We start from the raw sequence: 23,349 nt of genomic DNA, 5'->3' as shown, positions 1-23,349 counted from the left end.
ACATTCTTCACATTCTGCCACATCTTTCTAAGTTCTTGCTGGAAGAGGCTGAATGTGAAAGCAGTCTTGATGTTGTTTGGTTAATGCAGCTGCTGTTGAAAACTAAAAAAGGCACCAATTTTGACCAGTGATGTAAGTAAAAACAATCATTTATTTTGTGTCCACTAAAAGATCCCAGTGATGTACTTTATCAAGGTCTGAGCCGGAGTGTCTTCTCACTTCAACACTCATTATTTTAGATACTTGCAATCACTTTTGCCACTTGTGAAATTAAAGTATGAGTTTTTAAAAAAAAAAAAAATAATAATATATTTTCTTAATGTCAACAGATTCCATAAAAACATAAAAATCTAGGATGTGATATGACATTCTCAGAGAACTAATGCTGTAAAATATCCCTCTAACCTGGTGCATTATTAACAATAAAAATTTACATTAAGAATGGACCTGCAGCAGTTACATTAATGCACTTTTTGAAGTGCTTCTTTTAGTGCAGAGGGTGTGGTGGAGATGGTAAACAGATCTCAGAACTATTTACATCTTCAGTGTATTATAAACCGCAGGCAGCCACTTCACTGAAATGTTTGCGTGTTGGTGAAACATAGCGTGGTTCTAGTGTATTACTGAGGCTTTGGGAGCCATCATTTCCCATGGTAACTTGAACACAAACGCCTTCTCCAGTGGGGTTTGTTTTGCATGTATTTGCAGATTGAGTGTCTGTTGTGACATCTCGTTAACTGGTGTAGAGATTTGTGGTGTTTCCACAGCACTTCTTCATTTTACACATGTGACATGTTTCTGTCCAGCTCCTTGCTGTCTTCGTAGTTTTTGACTCTGAAATGCAGCCACACATCTGCCTTCAGTGGAGCTACGTCTGCCAGGTTTTTATTTCTCACTAACAGGGTCACAGCTTCACAGGAAAAGGCCGTAGACTGTAAAAGACATATATTAAAAGATAGATCTTGATTTTATCAATCAATATAAGATTACTCAAATGAAGATCAGTTTGAATTTGAAAATTGTCAAACAGTAGTGTTTGTGGGATTGAATCAAAATAAACTACAGTGTATATGTTCATGGTAGGGCTGCACAATTAATGGAAGTATAATTGAAATCGCAATATGGCTAAATGCAATATCCAAATCACAGGACCTGCAGTTTTCTGTGTCACATTGTTGTGCATTATTAGCATTGTTAGTGTTGTGGTGCTACAGAGACGGCCCGGCCTACAAATCATATTTTCCAGATGTAAAGAACATGTTTGTTTGTTTGGTATAGACCAACAAAAATCATTTCATCATCATCATTTTTTTTTTAAATTTCAGTAAAAATTAAATAGAAAAAAACAACCATTCCAGATGAAATCACATATATCTGCCGTACTCACAACATGATTATTTATTATTTTTTGCATATCGTGCAGCCTTAGTTCACGGTAATGAAGGAACATGTCAACCAATGCAACAGCATGTACATTGATATGTTTTTGGACAAGAAGGGAGCTCTATGGCACAGAGGACTGAGCACTATTATTTCATCAATTTAATATAGTAACTTTAGCATGTGCAAAGGTATGGATGCCTTTGCCAACTGTTAAGCATGAGGAATCATTGCACAGACGGAATAATGAATTCCATTGTACATCAGCACATTGGGGAGGCAGATGTCCTGCAGTGAGTCAAGGAAGTGTAAGTGAACAGAAGCTACCCTCTACAACAGGACAATGATCCAAAGCAGAAACTTTTGTTGCACAGTCCCCTGATTTGAACATCACTGAAAATCTGTGAGTAGATCTGAAACAGGAAGGCCTCAAATATCCAAGAACCTGAAGTGATCTGCAAGGAAACACTAAATCAAGAATAGAAAATCTCTTCTCTGGCTCTAAAAGCTGTTTGTTAGCTGCTGGGTTAGCCCAGCTGTTGTATACACATGGAGGTATGTCTGCTTTACTATCGGTGTGAATTTAAAATACTGTACAGTTACGACGTGTGCAGTATATTCAGTAACATCTCACCATAGTATAGTCATCCTGGATCCTCCCTGAAGACTCCAGCAGCAGTTGAAGCACCAGACTGTATGGCAGCGTGTCAACATGACACACCAGTGTAAATTCCCTGCAGCATTAGCACAAAGGTGATGGGCTCACTAAGGTCTTGTGCTCATTGCTGAAAGGGAGGATAATGTGTCCTTCATTCGTGTAGGAAATACCTTAATTTCATTATTGTCCGCTTGGCTTTAAAAGGAAATGGTCCCCCTCTCTGCCCCTCCACCTACTGCCCTCCTTTCTCCTCATGGCGAGGAGTAAGGCCCTCTCGACTCACTCCTTTGTGTCTCTGTACTGGCAGCACAATGTAGGTTTTTAAATGGTGCATGTGCGTTTCCCTTCTTGCATTCGCTGTCCATAACCTTGGCACATGCACGCTGCACCAATAGTCAGCTAAGACTCAGGCAGCTTGATAGGTATTTCACCACTTACAAAGAGCCAGGAGGACATTAACATTTAACTTCTGTTCCCATTCATGCACGTGAAGGTTTAGTTTTGCATTGAATCTACAGTTCACAAGTGTTTAGCCTGCCCATCAACCTTTGAATCCAGCGATGAATGAGATGCATTTTCTTTCTTGCTTGCTCTGAATTCACTTGACTTTGGGAACAAGGATTTACTTTTGGTCATTTTTGCAGAGGGCCTGAAAACAGAATGGCGACATTTCCAACCACCTGTTTGCCTCTTCTGAAACATACTGGAGGAGTTAGCATCACTTGACTCTCCAACAGTAAATGGTTCCAGGAGATTTTTTTTACACTTGTTTACAAGTGAAGAGTTTATATGAAAAAAGCACAGGAAGGTTAAATCTGACTTATTATCAAACATTAATATTTATTTCTGTGGACAGAGGACTTTAAAGCTGCTTATTTTTACAGACAGAACATAACTGGGTGAAATGTGAGAGGTGTCACTTGTAGTCGTCGACCTGTAGAGAACTGACCTTTGACTAAGCCCCAACACCTGTGCAGTTAATGCAGTACACTAATGACATTCTTCATTCTAGCACGGTACAGACCCAGTTTATACTGACAGTGGCATTTTTACCACTTGAGATCAATTTTTATTTTTAAGCAGTGCTTCTTTGATTTCAGACAGAGGTAGAAAAGCAGGGTTTTAATCAGCAGCCATCCACTTTGCTGACTGAAACAACAGTCCCTGCTGAAGGGTCTTTACCAGCTGATCCATGTAAGAAACTCTCAAATAATGGTGCATCATTGTTATCCTGTTACAGGGTAGAGCTAGTTTACCCCTTACAGCAGAATAAAAACACATGTTCTGCTATTGTTTGTCATTTCAAAGTGTATGTCACTTTTACAAAAGGGTTTTAGGAAGAGCACTAACCGATGTCTCAGATAACAAGTTTGACTAGAGTTAGTGGAGTGTGAACTTTTCCACTATTATCAATGTTACCCTGAGCTCAGGACTGGCTAACACGTTTTTCCTCAAAGAACAACCCCCAAATTCATTGTATACTGAGTGTCACTCTACGCTGTATTGGACATTAGTTGGGTCAGTTATCAGCAGCAGTTCACCAGTGGAGAAGCCCTGACAGAGCCTCTGCACTCTACCTGTCCAGCAGCAGACAGCAGACAGGCACAGTCAGTGACTCACCAGTGAACATTGTGGAGCATTCAGCAGCTAAAGAGCCAGGTGTTTCCCTCATGAACTGGTGGAGACCAAACACAGAGCTAAAAGACAGGGAACACTGGACAAACGTCACTTCAAATGAATGCTATTGTTGCTCTATGTCTGCTGGATTTGTGTTCAGCTAACATGTGCTACAGTCATTGTATAAGGTGATAATTAAAGGTAAAAAAAATTACTTAATGCAGCTTTAAGAATTTCTCAAACTCCATGAAAATAAGAGAAAATAGAGAAATAAAATAAAAATGTATGTCAACAACCTTGTATCCTTCCACCACTTTAGGTCTCTGCTGCCCGAGAAGAGGTGCCTGGCCGTCGAGGCTTTCCTGGCTACATGTACACTGATCTGGCCACCATCTACGAGCGTGCTGGCCGTGTGGAGGGCAGAAACGGCTCCATCACTCAGATCCCCATCCTCACCATGCCCAATGATGGTGAGAGCATTAGCAGAACTCCAGCTTTCTGCACAGCCTTGTAGAGGACCTAGATATGATTTCTGTATAACACATGTATTTATGCATTCAAACAGTGTTGTGTGTGTGTTTGTGTCTGGACATCAGAGTAGTTGGACAAATTCTTCTTCTGTGTTCTATTTTCTGTCCTTAAATTTATAAATCTTTTGGCGAGTCATTGTAGACGGCATCTGAAATGGACTGAGGAGACATTTTTGATGCCTCCAGTTACCATAGCAACAAGCATGAAGAGTCTGCTCCTATGTAGTTGAGCAGGAGTCCCCATCACTGCATCACAAGGAGGTGATTGTGTCGGCTTTGACTAAACACTGCTGCTCATCCAGCAGCTGTCAGCCTCTTGATTCACAGTGACAGTCTTTAAACTGCCTGAGTCTCTGTCCTGTGTGATGACACCTGCAGATCACTGAGTGATCTGCAGAACAGAACAGAGAACAGCATTATATGTAGTGTTTCTATTAATGTTACTGCTGTATTTAAATATAATGAAGTTGTGATTAAATAGGTGTTTGTGTCTAACAGACATCACCCATCCCATCCCTGATCTGACTGGATACATCACAGAGGGTCAGGTCTACGTTGACAGACAGCTACACAACAGACAGGTATTCATCAGTCCTTCATCACACTCGGGGGCTCAGAACGGTGGTTTTTTTGGGGTCAGATGGTCCCATGGTTAGTTTTGACTCAAAATGCTGCATGCTGTACCAATCACTTTGTGCGTTTTCTTTATAATTACTGTTCATGGAACTGTCTGACATCTGTGGCTAAAAGCTAAGACGTTAACCACATTGATCAACTCACATTATTCATCCTCTCTAGTTAAAACAATAAAATGGTTATTAAGTTCACATTTTGCATTAACATTTCATGTAATCAGACAAACTCATCACTTTCGTTCAGATCTACCCACCCATCAACGTGTTGCCTTCACTGTCTCGTCTGATGAAGTCGGCCATTGGCGAGGGGATGACCAGGAAGGACCACGCTGATGTCTCCAACCAGCTGGTAACAAATCTCATCTGCTGCACGTTCTTTTCTCCAATAAGCTCAGTTCTTCATTCTTTTCTGTAAACAGTGAAGGGGATGAGAGAAATCTGATTCTCCAGGAGAACACAGATCTCTCTGCCATGTGTACGAGTCACCAGGTTTCAAATCAGTGCACATGACTCAAACAGGAAAGAAGTGGAGTGGAATGGCTGAATGAAGGGAGAGAAGCAAAGTAGAGGTGTCTGAGACAACTTCACTGACTTTAAGGTGCATGGAGAAAGGAGTGGCATGTAGGAAAATTTGAGTATTTATTCAATTCAGACCCTTGGTGCTGTGGAGAGGATCCCTGCTCTGACATGGACAAACAGCAGCATCTTCTTCACCACACAGTTAGAAACAGTGAGCCATGCCTCCAGAACATGTCAAGGGTAGAGGAGAAACCTGGTGACTGATCAGTGGCAGGTGTATGTGTGTTTATAGTAATAATGCATTAATGAGGGTAGTTTATGCAGAGAGCAGATTTAACCATATCATGCACTGTCATCAATGGTGTCTTCATTGCCTCTCCTTGTGTCCAGTATGCCTGTTACGCCATTGGTAAGGACGTCCAGGCCATGAAGGCTGTGGTGGGAGAGGAGGCCCTCACCTCTGATGATCTGCTCTACCTCGAGTTCCTGCAGAAGTTTGAGAAGAACTTCATCGCTCAAGGTAAGAAGATGTAAAGTGTTGGTGGAGTGTGTCACTGCAACCACAGTTCATATAATATATTTCTTTCATCTGCCTCCTCACAAACGCAGCCATTACTTCTTGTTGTTATCAGCCGAATAATTGGTTGACAGAAAATGACTCGCCAACTAGTTTTATAACTGATTAATTATTTATGTCATTTATCATGCCACAACAAAAAAAAAATTGCATACAGATTGATTAATAATAAAAGTAATTGTTAGGTATTGTAATTGGATCCCTACATGCACCTGTATGTTTGCACACGTTTTGGACTTGCTTCCTGTTCTGTTGCAAATGCAGCAGAAATTAGATATGGTTTCTTCTTTTAGCTGAGGGGCACCTCACCACAGACGGTTTCTTCTTCTAGGTGAAATGAACATACAGTCGTACTTTCTCATTCCTCAGGAGATTAGTCATTACAGCAACACAGTGTGGGAAAAGAGAGAGAGAAATATTTTTAAACTTACAGCAACATCCAAACAACAGTTTCAGTACAACAACCTCCATTACAAGCAAATCTGCATCCAGAGCAGGGACAACCAAGCCCAAGGTCAGAGGTAAATTAAGAAATTAATATCACAAGATATATCACAAAACTTTTGTTTTGATCGGGTTTAATATATGACACTGCAACATTTTGAAACTTTTGCAGGGTTTTTACTAAAACAGTTAAAACTATGTCCAGCAGCTAAATACAGACGAGGTTGGAGTCACACCAACACCTCTGAACCTCACTGATGACAATGTTTTACCTCATTTGTTTCATCTCTTCACAAGCAGAAATGTGACAAGAACAGTTTGTGGTTTTGGGTGAGGATTATATGCTGGAACTATTTCTCGTTCAGAGCTGGGCCAGCTGTTTCCCTATTCTACCAGTCTGTAGACAAGGCTGCTTTATTTGTATAGTAGCACAGGCAGTTCACTGTGCTTTACATGAAGAAAAAGAAGCTATAGAGTGGAACATGAAACACAATTAAAAGCCAAATAAAGTCCAAACAGAATAACACAAGAGTAAAAAAAATCTGACACTGAAATGAATAAAATACAACTAGACCAGAGTAACAGTTAAAGTGCACCTAAGCCAGGCTAACTATATCCTGACTGCAGAGCCACACCTACAGACATGGAACTTATGTTTATTTTCTCATCTAAAAAAAGTGAATAAGTGTTTTCTAAAAGGTGGCAGTCGTTCTCTAAGACTGGTACATGTCTGGAAATCAATACAGCAGAAAAAACACTGAACTTAGAGAAAACACTTTTTTAACCAATCCTCTGCACAATGGAGGAAATATGAATTACAAGCCAAATTTAGAAAAAAGAATTTGGATTGGCTGATTCAGTCATGCAGTAAAGCATGCAGCAGTAAAGTACCAGTGTCAGTGAGCATCACTTTGATACTTCCACTAGGGGGTGCCTGAAGTGACTCAGATAAGGTGATTAAAACTAGTTTGTGCCTACTGTCTAATGTGCCCGTCATGTGTTTGGGAGCTTCCTGTTTCCTCATTAGGTCGTAGATGTGTAGATGCGTCATTACAAGCCCAGACTGGTAAAAGAAGAGAAACCTCAAACTACAGGCTTGATCAAGAATTGATGACATCATGTCACAAACAGTTGAGGAGCTATTATAGTCACAGTGAGAGAGACAGGAAAGTTGTGGAGAGAGAAAGTGGATGACACGCAGGAAAGGGCCACAGGCTGGACTCGATCCTGGGTCACTGCAGTAAGGACTTGTGGTCTACCAGGTGAGCCACCGCGGCGCTCCCGTGGTTTGGTCTGTATGCCTTGACGCTGGCGACAGCCAGAGCTGGAGGCATCATGTTTTCAGGTTGTTGTCCATCTCATCCTTGTGAACATGATATCTCAATAACGCCACGTGGGAAGTTTTTAAAATTAGGTACAGAAATTAGCTTGGACTCAAAAACACATTTTTGACCAAAACTCAAGAATTAATTCAGTAATTATTACATGACATAACACAAATGTCTAACAGGATTAAATGAAGAAGTGATGACATTTTTTATCCAAATGGTGAAAGGTCAACTTCACTGTGACATCACAATGTTCTGCAGAAACACTAATGATAAATGGACTTGCACTTATATAGTGCTTTTCTAGTCTTGCTGACCACTCAAAGCGCTTTACAATACTTCTCACATTCCCCCATTCACTCACACATTCATACATCACACTCATACACTGATGGAACAGCCAACAGGGCAAAGTGGGGTTCAGTATCTTGCCCAAGGACACTTCGACATGTTGCCTGGAGGAGCCGTGGATCGAACCACTGACCCTCTTATTAGTGGAGTCACAGCTGCCCCAGACCCCAACTTATGCTCATTATTCAATGCTGTAGCTCAGGAAGGATAGACTGTGACCACCAAACAACCACGAGGAGGTGACTCTAGTTGTCTTGACACTGACTCTCAGTCCAGTTCTAGACACATCTCAAAGATAATTGAAGCAAAGATGCACCTAACTACAATTTGTGACAATGTGTCACAGCAAAGGGTCTGAATTTTTGTTGTAAATGGTTTTGTGAGAGATTTCAGATTGATTCTCAGATAGTGTGCAGAGGGTAAGGTGGATCTGAAGAGTTTCTGAAGCTTCTGTATTGTCTTCAGGAGGTGGAGACCAAAACAGAGCTACAAGTAGAGTGACTGTTGAATTTATATTCATCAGATGGACACAAATATGACAACAACAAATAAAAAAAAAAACACGTTGTATTGACGTACAGTGGAGACTGTTTGTGAGACAGCCACAGTCGATGTTATGTTTGGATGTTAACCAGCAGCGTTGTGGCCTCTGTGTCTTCTCAGGCCCCTATGACAACAGGACGGTATATGAGACCCTGGACATCGGCTGGCAGCTGCTGAGAATCTTCCCCAAGGAGATGCTGAAGAGGATTCCTCAAAGCACGCTGGCCGAGTTTTACCCCAGGGAGTCTGCCGTCCGTCACTAAGGCACACCAAGGGATGTTCTTGTTCTAGCTCCACACACCATCCTACCCACCTTCCTCCTCCCCCTTTATTCCCTTCTTTCATCTCATTTTGCAGCCCTTCACTTCCTGGTGCTCAGAGCCTGATGGTGTTGAACCAGTACCCATCTCAAACTTCATCTTCTCTCTCTCCACTGGTCTTATTACCTCCACTTCTTCTCTTTCCTGTGAATCAACTCACCCCAACGCCATCCCCCACTTCTTCCCTTTCCTGAACGAGAACAGGGCAATAACCCCCCTCTATAGATGTACTGTAGTGTATCTGTGTCCAGAAGTTGTGTATGGGAAGTGTCTATGGATTTAATATCTACCCTTGATCAAAAAAACATGAACATATCCTTGAAATGATAGATCAGTCTCTATTTATTGGGATGTTACTGCTGAATATCCCCTTATTATTATTTTTTTTTTATTTTTTTTTTTTTACAATAAATGCTATGTAATATCCACCCCCACTGAAAAGGGAGGTTTCCATCAGAAGAAAGATGTTTCTATATGGATGTTGACAAAATAATAAATGCCCCAAAATCCTGTCAGTACATGACAGTGATTTTACAGTCTGGGATTTCTCTTACTTTGTCCACTTCCTGTTTATTGTTTCATAAAGAAAACTGCTGTATTTTGTGGCATCAGGTTTGCTGTTAATTAAATCAGATAGACTCTGGCCACAGGCAGCGTTCACATGTTTGTCTGTTGCCTCCAGTACTTTGACTCTTTCTTCCCTCTTGCTTCCTCTACCTTGCTCTTGAGAGAATACAGTGGATGTTAACATTATTTGTGTTAAGTTGAGTGATTTGTATTTAGTTGTTTGATTTGTATTATAAAAAAGAGGATACAAAAGTATGCTAAACATTCCCGTCTGTCTGCAGAAACTAATTCTTTGTTGTGCAACCATAATGGTTTTGTGAGTTTGTGTCCATGAATAAATTAAATTATGAGAAATTGCATGTTGTGGTTTTTCATACAGTTTCACCCTCCTCTGACCTGACACAGCTTTGTTTTAGCTTCATTTGCTAATAATGTCAATGTAGATCAACTAATGTGTTGGACTCTCTCTCCAGTGGGAATTAAGTGAAATTTCCCTGGAGGGAAAGTTGACCCTGGAAATAGTATGACAAAATAATCCTGACAATCAACGGCTACATCAGTCTTATAGATCAGGTGACCTCAGTATTACAACTGAGCAAACTTCATAAGATAAAATTAAACAAAATAAGATCTACCTTTATTGATCCCTGTAGAGGAAATAAAAATTTGAAACCGCAGCATAAGGGGAAATGTAATAAGAAAAAAATTTAAGAATTGAAACAGAATCTAAAATAAATGAGACAAAATGGTACTATATACAAAATAAAAATAAATAATGAAGTGGTTGTGCAGTTTAAGTGCATATGCTGATGAAGACCGTCAGATATGACTGAAAGAACTAGAATAGGCACAAGATAAACATTATTTTATGTCTTTTTCATTTTTTATATGTATTACAACAAAACAGCTGCAGTGACCACAGCACCACAGGCACCGCCTCCATTCCAATATTTCATTTATTACCAATTACTGTATGCTACATTAAAATCTTTAAAAAAAAAAACAGATTTTTATGAATCAAAATACCATCACTACAGCTGTAATATTCCTGACAGTCTTCTGACATTTTATTTGGACGGTTCTGTGTTGTAGTTTGCGGAGGGTCATTTCCTGTTGAACTTTAGTCTCAGAGTTTCTCGTCATGGCTGCCGAAGGTCTGGAAGAGATGAATGTCATTACATATCTGTCGGACCAAGGTGAGTGTTTTACGTCTAAAAATGAACGTGCTGCCGCTGGTTTTTGCTGTTTTACGTCATAAAGCTCCGATGTTACGTCCAATCCTGTCGACCTGAGGGAAACCCGCGCGACAGCTAACAATACAAATATTTAAAATACAATAAAACTTTATTTGATTATTGATCAGTTGTAAAGACTGATCAGTCTTCATGTCAGCAACAGATCACTGCTGCTCTGCTGGACGATACTGGGTCCATGTGTTAGACCAGCTTCCTGGTCCAGTGAGCAGAACTGACTGAGCAAAGGTCTATCACTCAGCAGAGTTCAGTCTTTCACAGGTGTTCAGGGGTGTTTGTTTTCATGTACAGTCCAGGTATAGCCCAAGTAGAACAGGTACAGTCCAGGGACAGTATAATCTGGGTAGGACAGGTACAATCCAGGTAGAACAGGTACAGTCCAGGCACAGAGGGAGGACTACACCTTACTTCGTACACCTAGAGCTGGGTGTAACTGCTCCTGGGCCCAGGAAATCTCCAGGGTTTATCTGATGAAGGATTACATGGCAACAACACGTGTGACGAGTGACTTAAATGAATGAATGAGTTTAATAAAATAAATAAAATGTCACATGGCAGTGGCAGGGTACAGCCTGTATAATGACACACTTCCAAAAGCTCCATGATATGAGATATCACTGTACGACTGAAGAGACTGACACTGAGTAGTTCCTCAGTTCTTCATGTCATGAATCCACCAGATATGTTGAAACATTCCTCTGAGGCTCTGCTCTATGTTGACATGATGCATCACATCATTTCTGCATCAGACCCGTGACCAGTAACACAGCTCAAGGCGTCACAGAAAGAACTGCTGGGTATTTCTTGGCCAACAAACACTGGACACAGCAGAGGCTCTCTCTTTGTGCTGGAGTTTGTCATTATTATAAAACACTTTTTTCAAATGTGGCATTGCCTCATAAGCTATAGGGGACAAACTTTTTACTGGCACTACCTGAAACAATTGTGAAATGTTTAGTCTACTTTTAATGAGCTCCAGTGTGCTGTACACAAACTCTCACACATTCAGTTTGTGCTGGTGGAGTCTTCCTGATTTAGTTGTTTTTGCTCATAATATGCACCTTGCTTAAATCAGTCAAATTCAGCAGATTAAATCTGTAACTGTGATCAAAAAGATTTGTTTCAGTTATATTTACTGTAATGTGGCTGCACAGGGGAGATCTTTTCATCTGTCTGAGGGTGTGCTCTCTAACAACAGTACTGTATGTGACAAAATGTCAGACTGTTCCTTTAGCTGGATTCAGAGCTGACCTCACTGAGAGAGAAGGACATCCTCAGTCAGTTTCTTGTTCTGTAAACCCCGAAAGTCACCATGAGCAAGTGACATGTAGTTACAGATTAACACAGGTTGTTCCATTGAGAAAAGCTATCAGCACACAGCAGCGTGTGTTTGTGTTCGAGGGTAAAAACATCTGTTTGATTTCTGAGACTTACAGATGTTGACCCCCAGTTTCTGGCTGTTAGCTGTAACACAGTTGGCAGTGAGCAGCCAGATTATCTGTTAATACTAATGTATAATAGAAGGCAGCTCTGCAGTTCCTCTTAGCACTGCAGTAACACCCAAGGCAAATATTTGGGCAGTCTGAGTATTACTGTACTGGAAACTCTGTGCCAGACACTGGACACAGGGAGTCACTGGATGAGATGTTATCACATGCTGGACAAGTTTTCACTTGTCAGCTTTTTTTAAACAGGAAGATGTGAGTGGTGTTGCTGTGATGTGATTTACTGATGGAGATGACTTACTGGTATCCTCTGCTCCCCACAGCCCTGCAGGAGTATGAGAGTCTGCAGAGGAGGCATGAGACCGCAGCCATGGAGGTAAGTGTCACTGTGGGTCAGGGCTGGTCTGGTTCCACATATGAAGGATGTTGTATGGTTAAGTTAATGTTGCAATAACAGTAACAGTAGTAGTGGTAGCTGTACTAACAGTAGCAGTTGTCATGATGATTAATTGTAATTAATGGTAACAACAGAGAAACAATGGCAGAGTCAATGTGTGTCAATGGAGAGAGATGACAGAGTGTGTGGGGACTGTCAAAAGCTGTGCTGATACACAAACAGGTGGTTTGAGAGAAATCTTTCTACAGAACAAAGGTGTTCTCTTCTTGTTCTCACACATAGATAAATGTATGTAAGATAAATGTGGAAATGAACTTTTTAAAAATGCATTTCAAGTCGTACACAGGATTCTAGATTTCTGGTTATTTGGTATAAATTAATATGGAAACCTCAGGGTCACGTGTGTTCCTCAGTGCTTTGTGTAATGTATTTTGGACACATTTCGTCAGATGAAATCAGCTGCTGTTCCAGGCAGATTAAAGCAACAGTGTCTCTGTGTGTCTCTGACATCAGTGCAGGAGGCTAGAGGAGGAGAGAGACCAGGCCATCAAGCAGCTCAGTGAGTTCCAGCAAGGTGAGTTCACCTCTCCGGATCCAGGAAGTGAGATTAAGAGTCAGATGTTTTCATTCTACAATCAAGCTTTAACTCATCAATGTATTGATAAATGTGTGTGTGAGTGAGTTTGTCCCAGTGGACAAAAGCAGCTCTGAAATCATTCTCTATAGATTTACACTGGAAACAGCTCATACTGATCACAGCTACAGAGATCATTCCTGTACAAATGCTGTTTGGATAATTAGCTTATAGTAACCAAGTGGTTAATTAGAACTTACAATGTTCATTTGGGTCTTTTCATATTTAACATGTGGGAAAATAATTTAAACTGTCTCCATCTCTAGTTTTACATTTTCAGACTTTAAACATGAGCTGATGAGCTGAATGAATGAACTGCTGAGCGTTCACTAAACTATTAAATGAATTTTAAAAGAAACAGAGCTAGCATATTAACAGAGTTCCAAGCATGCATTGCTCATGCATTGAGAGAACCCTCCAGGGACTCTATTTTGTGGTTTGAATATGTAAACCTGCTGTTTAACAATGTTAAATTGAGTTGTGGTTATTTGTTTTCATGATAATGAAAACAATACAAACCCTGATGAGCTCAGTCTGAGCCTGAACACAGCAGCAGCCTCACATCTCGTCCTCACTGACTCTGACTCTGGTAGAAAAAGGCTTCAGCAGCTGAATCTGTCACTGCTACATATCAGATGAGGAAGTTTAAACAAATGTGTGTAACAACTGTTCCTGTGACTGATCAGGTGACTCAACTTCATAGCTTCAGTTCAGTTAAATTAACTCAGTTAGTCAAAACTGATCAAATGACACTGAACTTACCTCAGTTCAGTTGGCAGCAGAGGAAACTTCTGTTTCTGAATTGAACCAAAATAGAATTACTCACAGTGAACATCAGATGTGTCTGTATGACAGGTGTGACATCTAAAGTGAAACCTGAAATGACAGAATGAATGTAGCTCATTTTACACAGAGCAGTGACCTTAGATTAATGTTCTTTTAAAATAAAACATAAAGACCACACACACACACACACACACACACACACACACATAAATTATTAATAGTATCATTTTCCATTCAATACGAGACCTAATACATTTTTTTATCTAAAAATAATTCTGATCAAATGAGACACACATGAACTTTAGTAAGTTCAGTGAGGGACTTTTGTAATATAATCACATTACAATATTTAATACATTCTGTGTTTTATCTTATCAACCTTTGATGTTAGTATATGTAATATTGCTAAGACATTTTGAAACATACAGTTAATTCTTAAGATGTATAAGATGCAACACATCTGCCTCCCATTACCTCCCAGATTTAATGTGTGACAACATAAACACTGGTGAGAGAACATGTGTCCTTTTGTGACGTATGTTGTTGTGAAAATGATCACAGCTGTAGAAACACATGAACCGGGACACAGATAATGACGCTGTCATTGCTGCAGCTTTCACCAGAAATCTGTTTCCCAACACCACAAATATGTTTCAAATGTTTTAGCCCACCATTCAATTTTCCAAACGACTTTCTTTACAGGTTGAATGCTTTGCTATGACCACTTTAGTTAAGACAGAATTTGAAATAGGGCAACACATGTCAAAAGATGGAGCAAATAGTTTGTCTTTGTGACGCTGACAGTTGTGTGGATTTTCATCTGAATAAATCTGGCCCGTACTTGTGTATTCAGTGATTCTCCAGCCAAAACACATATTGTGTTTGACTTCCGTGTTAATAGAGGCTGCCTCACTGTGCCAAGCAGCTGCATATTAGGACCTATTACGTGATTTCATAGCTCTTAGAAAATTGCTCCTATTCACAACGAAACGGTTGGGGATGGGGCGACAGGGTTGGTGGTGGTGGTGGTGGGGGGGTGGGGGGGCAGTAGGAGGACAGTAGAAAAAGCCCCCAACACACAATCATGCCTTTTCAATTGCCAATGGCAAGGTTGATGACAACATGACCATTGTGTTATAATGATAACACCACAAAGGCATCTGCCCCCCTCATCAAGGCTTCACAGCGGCTGCAGATACAATTTAATTCACTGCTCCGTTGGCGGCGCTGATACCATTATGCAGCACGTCGGCACAGGGGTAATCACTGTCTTTCCTGAGAGGAGGATGAAAAAAGACAGGCACAAAAAAGAGGGGAGAAAAAAATGGAGTGATGATGATGGGGAGGCCGAAACTTACAATTAAGACTGCCAATTCTGATGTGTCAGAGCCCCCCGTTGACTCGTGCTCATACACTTTCAACACTTCCACTGCTGTTTATTTACCATGGCTACCAGTAATTATAATTAACATGTCATTTAGTTCAAGGCGTCCTTTCGTAGGTTGTTGAGTGTGGCCATGGCATTATGGAGACAGGCAGAAAGGAACGGAGACAAGGCTGCGGATGAAAACTGGCAGCTAAGTGCTATTCAGTGACTGATGTGCAGGGCACCGGAGGAACGCCGTTATCGCCCAGCGCTGGCGTTCATCAACTTCTTAATTAGGTGTCACTGGGGGGAAGGAATTGCCCACAGCAATGGCACTAATGCTTAATATCTCCCTCGCTCAACCACAATGTTTAATTAGTTAAGTGGCAGGGCATTGTTTAAGGGCGTCCTCTTTGTATGGAGGTGTGATTGCAGCTTAAACAACATTACGATTTGTGATGTGGAATTTTACCAGATTTTTTCAACCCCCTCGGTTCAGTTAAAGCTGCACTAATCAATATTTTTCATATCTACAATGGATCAAATGAGTCCACGCAGAATTATTACCAGCTCTGCAGCTCTCCTCAGCTCGATGGAGCTTTTTAGCCTTTGTTAGTTTTGTGTTTTGATTTCCAACTTGTAAACTTCATTCTCATCAAGTTTCAGCAGCAGCAGCAGCAGCTGGTGGAGACCCATACAGAGCTACTGTACATTCATGCTTTTCATTCAAATGAATGCTAATTTTGTTGTGTTTCTGTAAATGGGCCCTGACAGTGGACACACACCCAATTCTGTTTATACCAGAATCTGCAGAGGTGGACATGTTCAATGTCCAAATCATAAATGCTGATGCAGCAGTTGATATATTTACAAATGTTTAAGGGGATAATAAAGATTTTCACTTTTATTATTTCGTTTAAGAAGCTGAAATTAGATTATTTAGAAAACAGCTGCTGTAAATAATGGATTCAGGTTGTTGGAGTTGAGGCCTGTTGTGTTATTTCCCAGACAGTAAAATTATTCTGGCCAAGACTTGAGCCACATATTTGTGTTTCTTCTGGCTCAATATATGCCCGGTTCCTCAGCCCAAGTCCGGCCCACATACAGCACAACTGTCAGATGTTACTTCCACATCTGGACCAATTCTGGTGCACACACAGAAAATCTGCCTGGATGTTAGCCAGTACTGGAGGATCACAGCCACAATCAGCTGGAGGTATATGGGCCGGACTCGGGCCAAGTAGCCAGCAGAGGACTATATCGCATCACATGGAGTTTTCTTAGTTGTCATGGAGGTGTAATTGAGCTGTTAAATGTTCTAATAGTCTGAGCACTTCTCTAACTCCACCTGCTAGTGAAGACTGACTGTGGGTCAAAAGCTCTATAATAAATAAGTAAGTGGATCTTAAGTTGAGATATATGAGATGTCATGTTTTCCGCTCGTTCCTCAAAATCAAATAATGCAGCTTTATTAAAGAGGAACTAGGACGTTCAACCTGTGAAGACTCCAGATGAGGCTAGAATGAACCTTCATCCTGCTGTGTTTGTATACTGAACACAGACTATATATGTTAAATACTTTAATCTACAGTTGTAGATATAAATTCAATTTGATTTAACAGCCTTCAGTGTTTATCAATAAAAAACTCACCATTGTTCTCATCATATATTTTTCCAGTGCAGCCCTGTTGTTGTACATGCTGCAGTAGCTCAGCAGAGAAATCAGCCTTTAAGGCAAATGTTTCCCTTCACCCTGGGTTAAGTGCAGCATCACAAGTATTATTGTGAACAAAAAGCCCACATACACCCTAAACTATTATTCATAGTCTTATGCTCCAAAGTTGTTTCCTGCATGTATTCAGTCTATAGTCAATACGTGTTGGCCTTGGCTGATGAAAATAAAGGGAGGGAAAATTGTGTGAATAAAAGATAAATTGATAACATTATTTAGTTCACTTCCTCTTGAATTCATATCATAATGATGCACAGAGGTCACTCACCAATGAGGCTCCACAGATGGCAGACACAATAGCAAACAGAAATATTCTTCAGTGTCAAGTGTTATAGCACTCTTATCTCAATTAACCGCACAATGAAATGAGAAGTCACAGGTATGTAACCACTCATTTAGAACATCCTAATCATGGTATTTGTTTCCTCAATGGCATTTTGATCAGGTTCAATAGCCATGAGTTGACTTTTTAAGTTTGTATTGACACGAATGCTGTCATTCAGTTGAATTTCATCTGCTGGTTTTCATATTTCATTAACATCGTCTCATCAACAAAAGGCCGCCAACTGCATGACGTGTCTCTGTATATGTCTGTATCAGTGGCCCTGGATTTATTCCTGTCTGAATCTGTTGCTTTACCAGTTGGTTGATGGTGTTCTCATTGGCCGAATGTGGCAGTGACATAACGGGTCACAACATTATAACATTATATTTCCTATTACAAAAAAAATCATAGCATATACAGTAAATGTAATTTCTAGGAAACAATGACTGTATACAGCCTGTACTGTAGACAGTGTGTATGTAAAGGTGCTAACAGTGTTGTACCAGTCAGTGTATTCTGTGACATTTCATGCTGTGCTCTGATTGGCTTGTGTGAAGACGTAGTTAGTAGCAGATGTAAGGACTGCACAATTAATTGAAATATTATCAAAATATCAATATGGCCCAGTGCAATATCCAAATCAAAGGAGCTGCAGTTTTTTGATGAAGGTAAAATGTGTCACATTGTTGTGCATTGTCAGCACCACGAGTGCTGCGGTGCTACAGAGACGCCCTGGCCAACAAATCATATTGTCCAGATGTAAAGGAACATGTTTGTTTGGTACAAGACCAACAAAAATCATATCATCATTTTTACATTTTTTTCTAACTGAAATAGCATGCAGACGTCATTGTGAGAATTTGCTCAGAATTTTGACGAATGTTGACTATCATGTGGAACAAAATGACACCATGTACAGGGGAGTTAAGTAATAAAATAAAGTCTGTATGGTTTCTAATGTTCTCTGTCTCTTGTTTCCCAGTATCTCAGATGGTCATTGAAGAGGTCAGTGCCATTCAGGAAAACCTGGAGATTGAGAGGACGTGCAGAGAAAGTGCTGAAGCCCTGGCCTCCAAGGTGCAGTTCATCTTTAGACAAACATGGTCTTCTGGTTCTGTTCAAATGAACTAACAGTGTAACAGTCCAATAACACATGCTCACAATCAAGAAAATAGTATCATTACATTAAAGCAAGGTGAGAATAATGTAATCAGAATTGCAGGATCTGTTGATTTAGACCAAGTTTGGTTAAATAAATACTACAGCATCAAATCAGCCATTTAAGATGAGTCTGTGGTCAGTGTATGCCAGAAACCATCACTTTGACACATTCAATTTGGATGTTGCAATCAAAAGCACTCTGTGGTCCTCTGGCTCTGCCGTCGTCCCCGTATCTTAGACTCTCAAATTGCATTGGATTCTTTCGACTCACTTTTTTGGGGTCCTTGCTAAAATGTGAGTTGTGATTGAGAGTGGGGGAGCTTGGCACATAGTGATTTCACAGCCCACTGGTGTTGAGCTTATCACTGTAATCATTTCTCATTCAATTTCTGGACAAAAGCCCTCATGGTCCATGTGGCTGTACCAGATTTTGGGCAGTGGGAGGCTGAGGGAGAATTATAGTGAAGGTTGACTTTTAAGCTTTTTTTCTTATGTTCCCTCAGCACTCCTCTTTCCTCAGGCTTGTTTTTCCACCCCATCTTATGGGAGTGACAAGTAAGATTTGTACTGGCCCAAGTACCATAAGGTACCATAAGGTATCTGGGTAGTTTGACTCAGTTGTTGATAAATCCTCACCAGCTGCTGAGAATTTATTCTTTTACAAAACCTGACCTTAGACACTCATCTGCTCATCTATTGACACACCGCTCAGTGTTGCCATTCACGTTACATTTTGTGAAGGTTAAAAAGCTTAACCTTTAAATTAACACATGACAAATGACAGTACAACTGTTTTAATCCAGTATTCAGCATGAAGATATATTACATTTATTCTAAATGTTTATTCTAAATGTGATCTACGCTGAACAAATACATTACTCCCATTCAGAGGTAACAACAACGTATGATGACAATGATGGGCTCCAGTGCAAGATTCTTTTTTATTGATCATTAGACACAAACACACACATATGCACACACACACACACACACACACAGAGAGAGAGGTGAAGAGACGGGGTGGGGGATGAGATGCACGTACATACACTTGTTTGATCATTACTACTGTGTAAATGTACTGAATGTGTGATAAGTACAACTCAGTCACACATGTGCGTGTGTATGTGACTCCTAATACTCAGACTTCAAAGTACGTCCAGTAATGTGCTTGTTTTTTTGCAGTCTGGCAACATTATGGAAATGAGTCCTATAGAAATATTTCTGTTAAAGAGGTCAGATCCTTTTTGCTTAACCAGAAATGAAAAGCCACCAGATTCCATTGACAAAAACATTCATTTTACTTCACAGAACAAAGGATTTGCTGGTTTACCATGGCATCAGTCTTGTGGTGTTATTGTTATTGTGTGGTGTTTTTACTCAAGTTCAGGGTCTGAATACTTTTGCCACCACTTAAGGTCATACAATAGAACAAACTAACTAACCGATCGAGGCAGCGGCGGACCAGCAACTAGCATGTTCTGCAAGATTAAATTATTGTTTTGTCAATTTAGTCTGGTGCTTTTTTTTAAAACGGAGCGACCAGTTACCATGGCTCATGTGTGTAGAGGCTTGTGTTGTGTTCAGGCGACACAGTGAACGACGGAGCACTGAGCACATTCAGATGCTGCAGAGATTTAATGAAATGAAGAAGAAACTGTTCATACAGTATAATATTTCCTGCTATAACCACATGAAACTTTATTTATGAATGATCTGTATGTGTATGAAAAAGTAAATATTTATCAGCTGATGACACAGAATTAAAGATGAAGAACTGTCATCGCCTTTAATGGAAGGAGAGATTATTTCTTTTCATGCTGAGCCGGTGCAATAACTGGCTTCAGTTCAGAGAAGATGTAGTGTAAGAGGCTGAAGAGGCAGCAGGAAACCAACTGTCTCCTGCTCTGACAACAGGAATTCATCTGTTTGTTCTGAAGAAAACACTGAGTAAAAACTGCCTCATGTCAGTGACGACTCTCCATCAGGCTTTATTTGACGTCTTTGGTCTCTTGACCATAACCAGCCACTTATAGAGGGCGGAGCAGACAGAGTAACAATCCTTGATCAGCCATATCTGAGAACATATACCATCAGAATACAGTAAGGTTGGAGGATATCACCGGTTTGAACAGTGCTGACCTTTCAGTAGGATTTCAGCAGTTTCTACAGTCTGAAGGTGTAACATCAGTTTATTACTGATTTACATTTAAATCAAAACAAGATTACATGAGGAGTCGTTCTTCAAACTCAAGAATTAATTTCTTTTTACCCAATGATGGTAATTTCATCTACCAAATAATCCTAGTCCGAAAGAGGCTAAAGTTCACAACAATTCCTTAAGTCCTCAATATTTTGAATTAAGAAGCAGCCAGAGGGTGTTAGCAATTTACACCCAGTTAAATCAGAATGTGCTTTTGATGCTTCATGGTTTTGTGTTGACGAGTGATCAAAGGTAAGATGAAGGCTGTGACCTCTACAGAGTGCCGGCCCGGTGCTATGTCAGCCCTAATTTATCTGAGTATATAATTTGATACGTACATTTCTCGCCAATTGTAGATTATTATCAAAATAATGTGATTCCATGTTATGTATTGTTGATTGCATTTCAGAAAAAAAGATGCAGCCTGAAGGGCATCATCAAAAGATGGAATTGCTGCAATCCGCTCCCAGCAGGATGCCATTAATAAATGTTTCTTTTATGGCTCGCCTTTTCTATTCCCCCTCTTTTTTTCTCCTCTGCAGGCACTTTTCTTCCTTCAGATGACACCGAGAAAGAGGCATAATTGGCATCTATCTCCTTCCCATAGGCTTCATTCATGTTTTGCCTGGTGATGGTCTCCTTAATTGATACATATGGCTGTCCTGATGATTGAACTTTTAGAAATGGAATGGCCATTGTGGCAGTTCAGTATGTATGCTTCAAGTCAACTGATCAATTTGCAAAGAATTTCAAGGAAAAAGGCGGCAGAGGAAGAATACGTGTTAGAAGTTATAATCACACAGAAAAACAGGATGCACAGAAATGCAAGATGCAAATACATGTCACGTCAAAAAAACTGTGATTACGTCTAAAAGGAGAGATATTCACTGCCTTTTCCTGCTTCCTTCATCTGCTTGTGCTCCTCTAATGATGTCTGTTTTTTCACACCTTATCATTGCGTTTGCATGCGTCCTGCCATTATTACTGATTGCAGGGCCAAAGAAAAGAGGAAATCAGAGCAACATCTCATCTGCCCTGTCTGTCTCTGCGCTGCCTCATTTGTCTACCTGTTTTCCTCCAGCTTACTACAAAGCACACGCTCGTCAGTCTATGCAGATTTGAGAAGTGAAGGCAGGGGAAATGCAGCTTCTCTGGGTTTTTGTTGGATTCATGTTATCTTTTAAGGAATATGTGCTGAACATGCCATAAGTTGTTTCTGTGGCTGCACCGTGTAATCTCTCTATTTACAGCAAACTCAAGTGTTATTGTCGTGGCTGTGTTGTCGGATGACTGTAGCTACTATTGAGCAAATCATCTGTGAAATTATTCAAATCATTCAAAGAAAACAAAGTTTTGTGTCACTGCTGGTTTGTATTATGTCTTTACACAGAAGTAAGTTGTTGTTATTACAAAACCTTTCACTGATTAACTGTGTAAATTAGTCCAACCTTCATTTTTATTCCTCCGTGTCGGCAACAGTCAGAGCCATATTGTTTTCAGGTTGTCCGTCCGTCTGTCCCTCCATCTGTCCCTCCGTCTGTCCCTCCGTCTGTCCCTCCGTCTGTCCCTCTGTCTGTCCCTCTGTCTGTCCCTCCGTGTGTCCGTCCGTGTGTCCGTCCGTGTGTCCGTCCATCCATCCATTCGTCTGTCAGTTCATCCGAATCTCATGGACACAATATCTCAGTGACACTTTGGTAGAACTTCTTCACATTTGCTACAAACATTCATTAGGACTCAAGGATGAACTGATTAGATTTTGGTGGCTAAAGGTCAAAGGTCAAGGTCACTGTGACCTAACAAAACATGATTTGTGCCTTGTAAATGCAATATCTTGAGAACTCCTCAAAGGAATCCCTTCAAATTTGGCACAAACATTCACTTGGCCTTAAGAACAAACTGATTAGATTATGGTGGTTAAAGGTCAATTTGAGTGTGACCTCACAAAACACTTTTTAGGCATAATTAAAGACTTAATTATGACACAATTCACACAAATGGTTAATATCTTATATGACTCTGGATAAACAGGGATGTAACCTGAAACTAGTCTGAGTGGAGGAAGCAGACAACCACGAGGTGGTGATTCTAGTTTCATATTGCTTCCATGTAATTTTAAGATTCAATAGAAAATACAGTGAATTAAACATTATATTTGATATATATAGTAAATACTGTTCAGTCGCTCTGCACTTCCTCTGTCCTCAGCAACACAGCCACCAAGTCTGAAGTAGATCAGATGAGAAAATGGAAGGACAGACAGAGATTTCTGGATCTATTTGTCGATTTTAAACAGTGAATGTGATTTCTGTACTCTCTGTGTTGAGCTCACCTCAGGTTCTGGAGACCAGAGGAATCAGCTACGGTAGAACCAAACCCAACACAAATCCAGGATCTGATCCAGCAGCTGAATTAGACTTCATGTTGTGCCTGCAACGTCTGAGCAGGGGACAACACAACACAATCCTGTGTACCTGCATGTGTTAGAAAGTAATGAGTTACAATACTCGTAATTGTAAGCTCAGAACGCCTGCTGATTGTGGCCATAGTGGTTGTGGTATAGACATGAGTTCAGCACGTTTGG

General features: G+C 40.4%; 2 protein-coding genes across 2 annotated transcripts in view; both read left to right on the top strand.

Annotated features, from left to right (window-relative positions):
* Positions 1-9,823, top strand: part of LOC111236413 (V-type proton ATPase subunit B, brain isoform) — a 34,684-nt gene extending 24,861 nt beyond the window's left edge. Inside the window, exons 10-14 of the mRNA XM_022765128.1 lie at positions 3,975-4,125; positions 4,684-4,766; positions 5,065-5,169; positions 5,730-5,859; positions 8,703-9,823. Coding sequence (XP_022620849.1) covers positions 3,975-4,125; positions 4,684-4,766; positions 5,065-5,169; positions 5,730-5,859; positions 8,703-8,845 — 612 coding nt within the window. The 3' untranslated portion in view covers positions 8,846-9,823. The remainder of the gene's footprint in view (positions 1-3,974; positions 4,126-4,683; positions 4,767-5,064; positions 5,170-5,729; positions 5,860-8,702) is intronic.
* A 770-nt stretch (positions 9,824-10,593) lies between these two features.
* The window catches only part of shtn1 (shootin 1), a 29,170-nt gene continuing 16,414 nt past the window's right edge, over positions 10,594-23,349 (top strand). Inside the window, exons 1-4 of the mRNA XM_022765130.1 lie at positions 10,594-10,665; positions 12,491-12,543; positions 13,078-13,138; positions 18,390-18,484. Coding sequence (XP_022620851.1) covers positions 10,611-10,665; positions 12,491-12,543; positions 13,078-13,138; positions 18,390-18,484 — 264 coding nt within the window. The 5' untranslated portion in view covers positions 10,594-10,610. The remainder of the gene's footprint in view (positions 10,666-12,490; positions 12,544-13,077; positions 13,139-18,389; positions 18,485-23,349) is intronic.

This window comes from Seriola dumerili, unplaced genomic scaffold (assembly GCF_002260705.1).
Source record: "Seriola dumerili isolate Sdu_G_001 unplaced genomic scaffold, Sdu_1.0 BDQW01000665.1, whole genome shotgun sequence".
NCBI lineage: Eukaryota > Metazoa > Chordata > Actinopteri > Carangiformes > Carangidae > Seriola > Seriola dumerili.
Note: the sequence above shows the minus strand (reverse complement) of the source record. Positions and strands in the feature narration are given on the sequence as shown.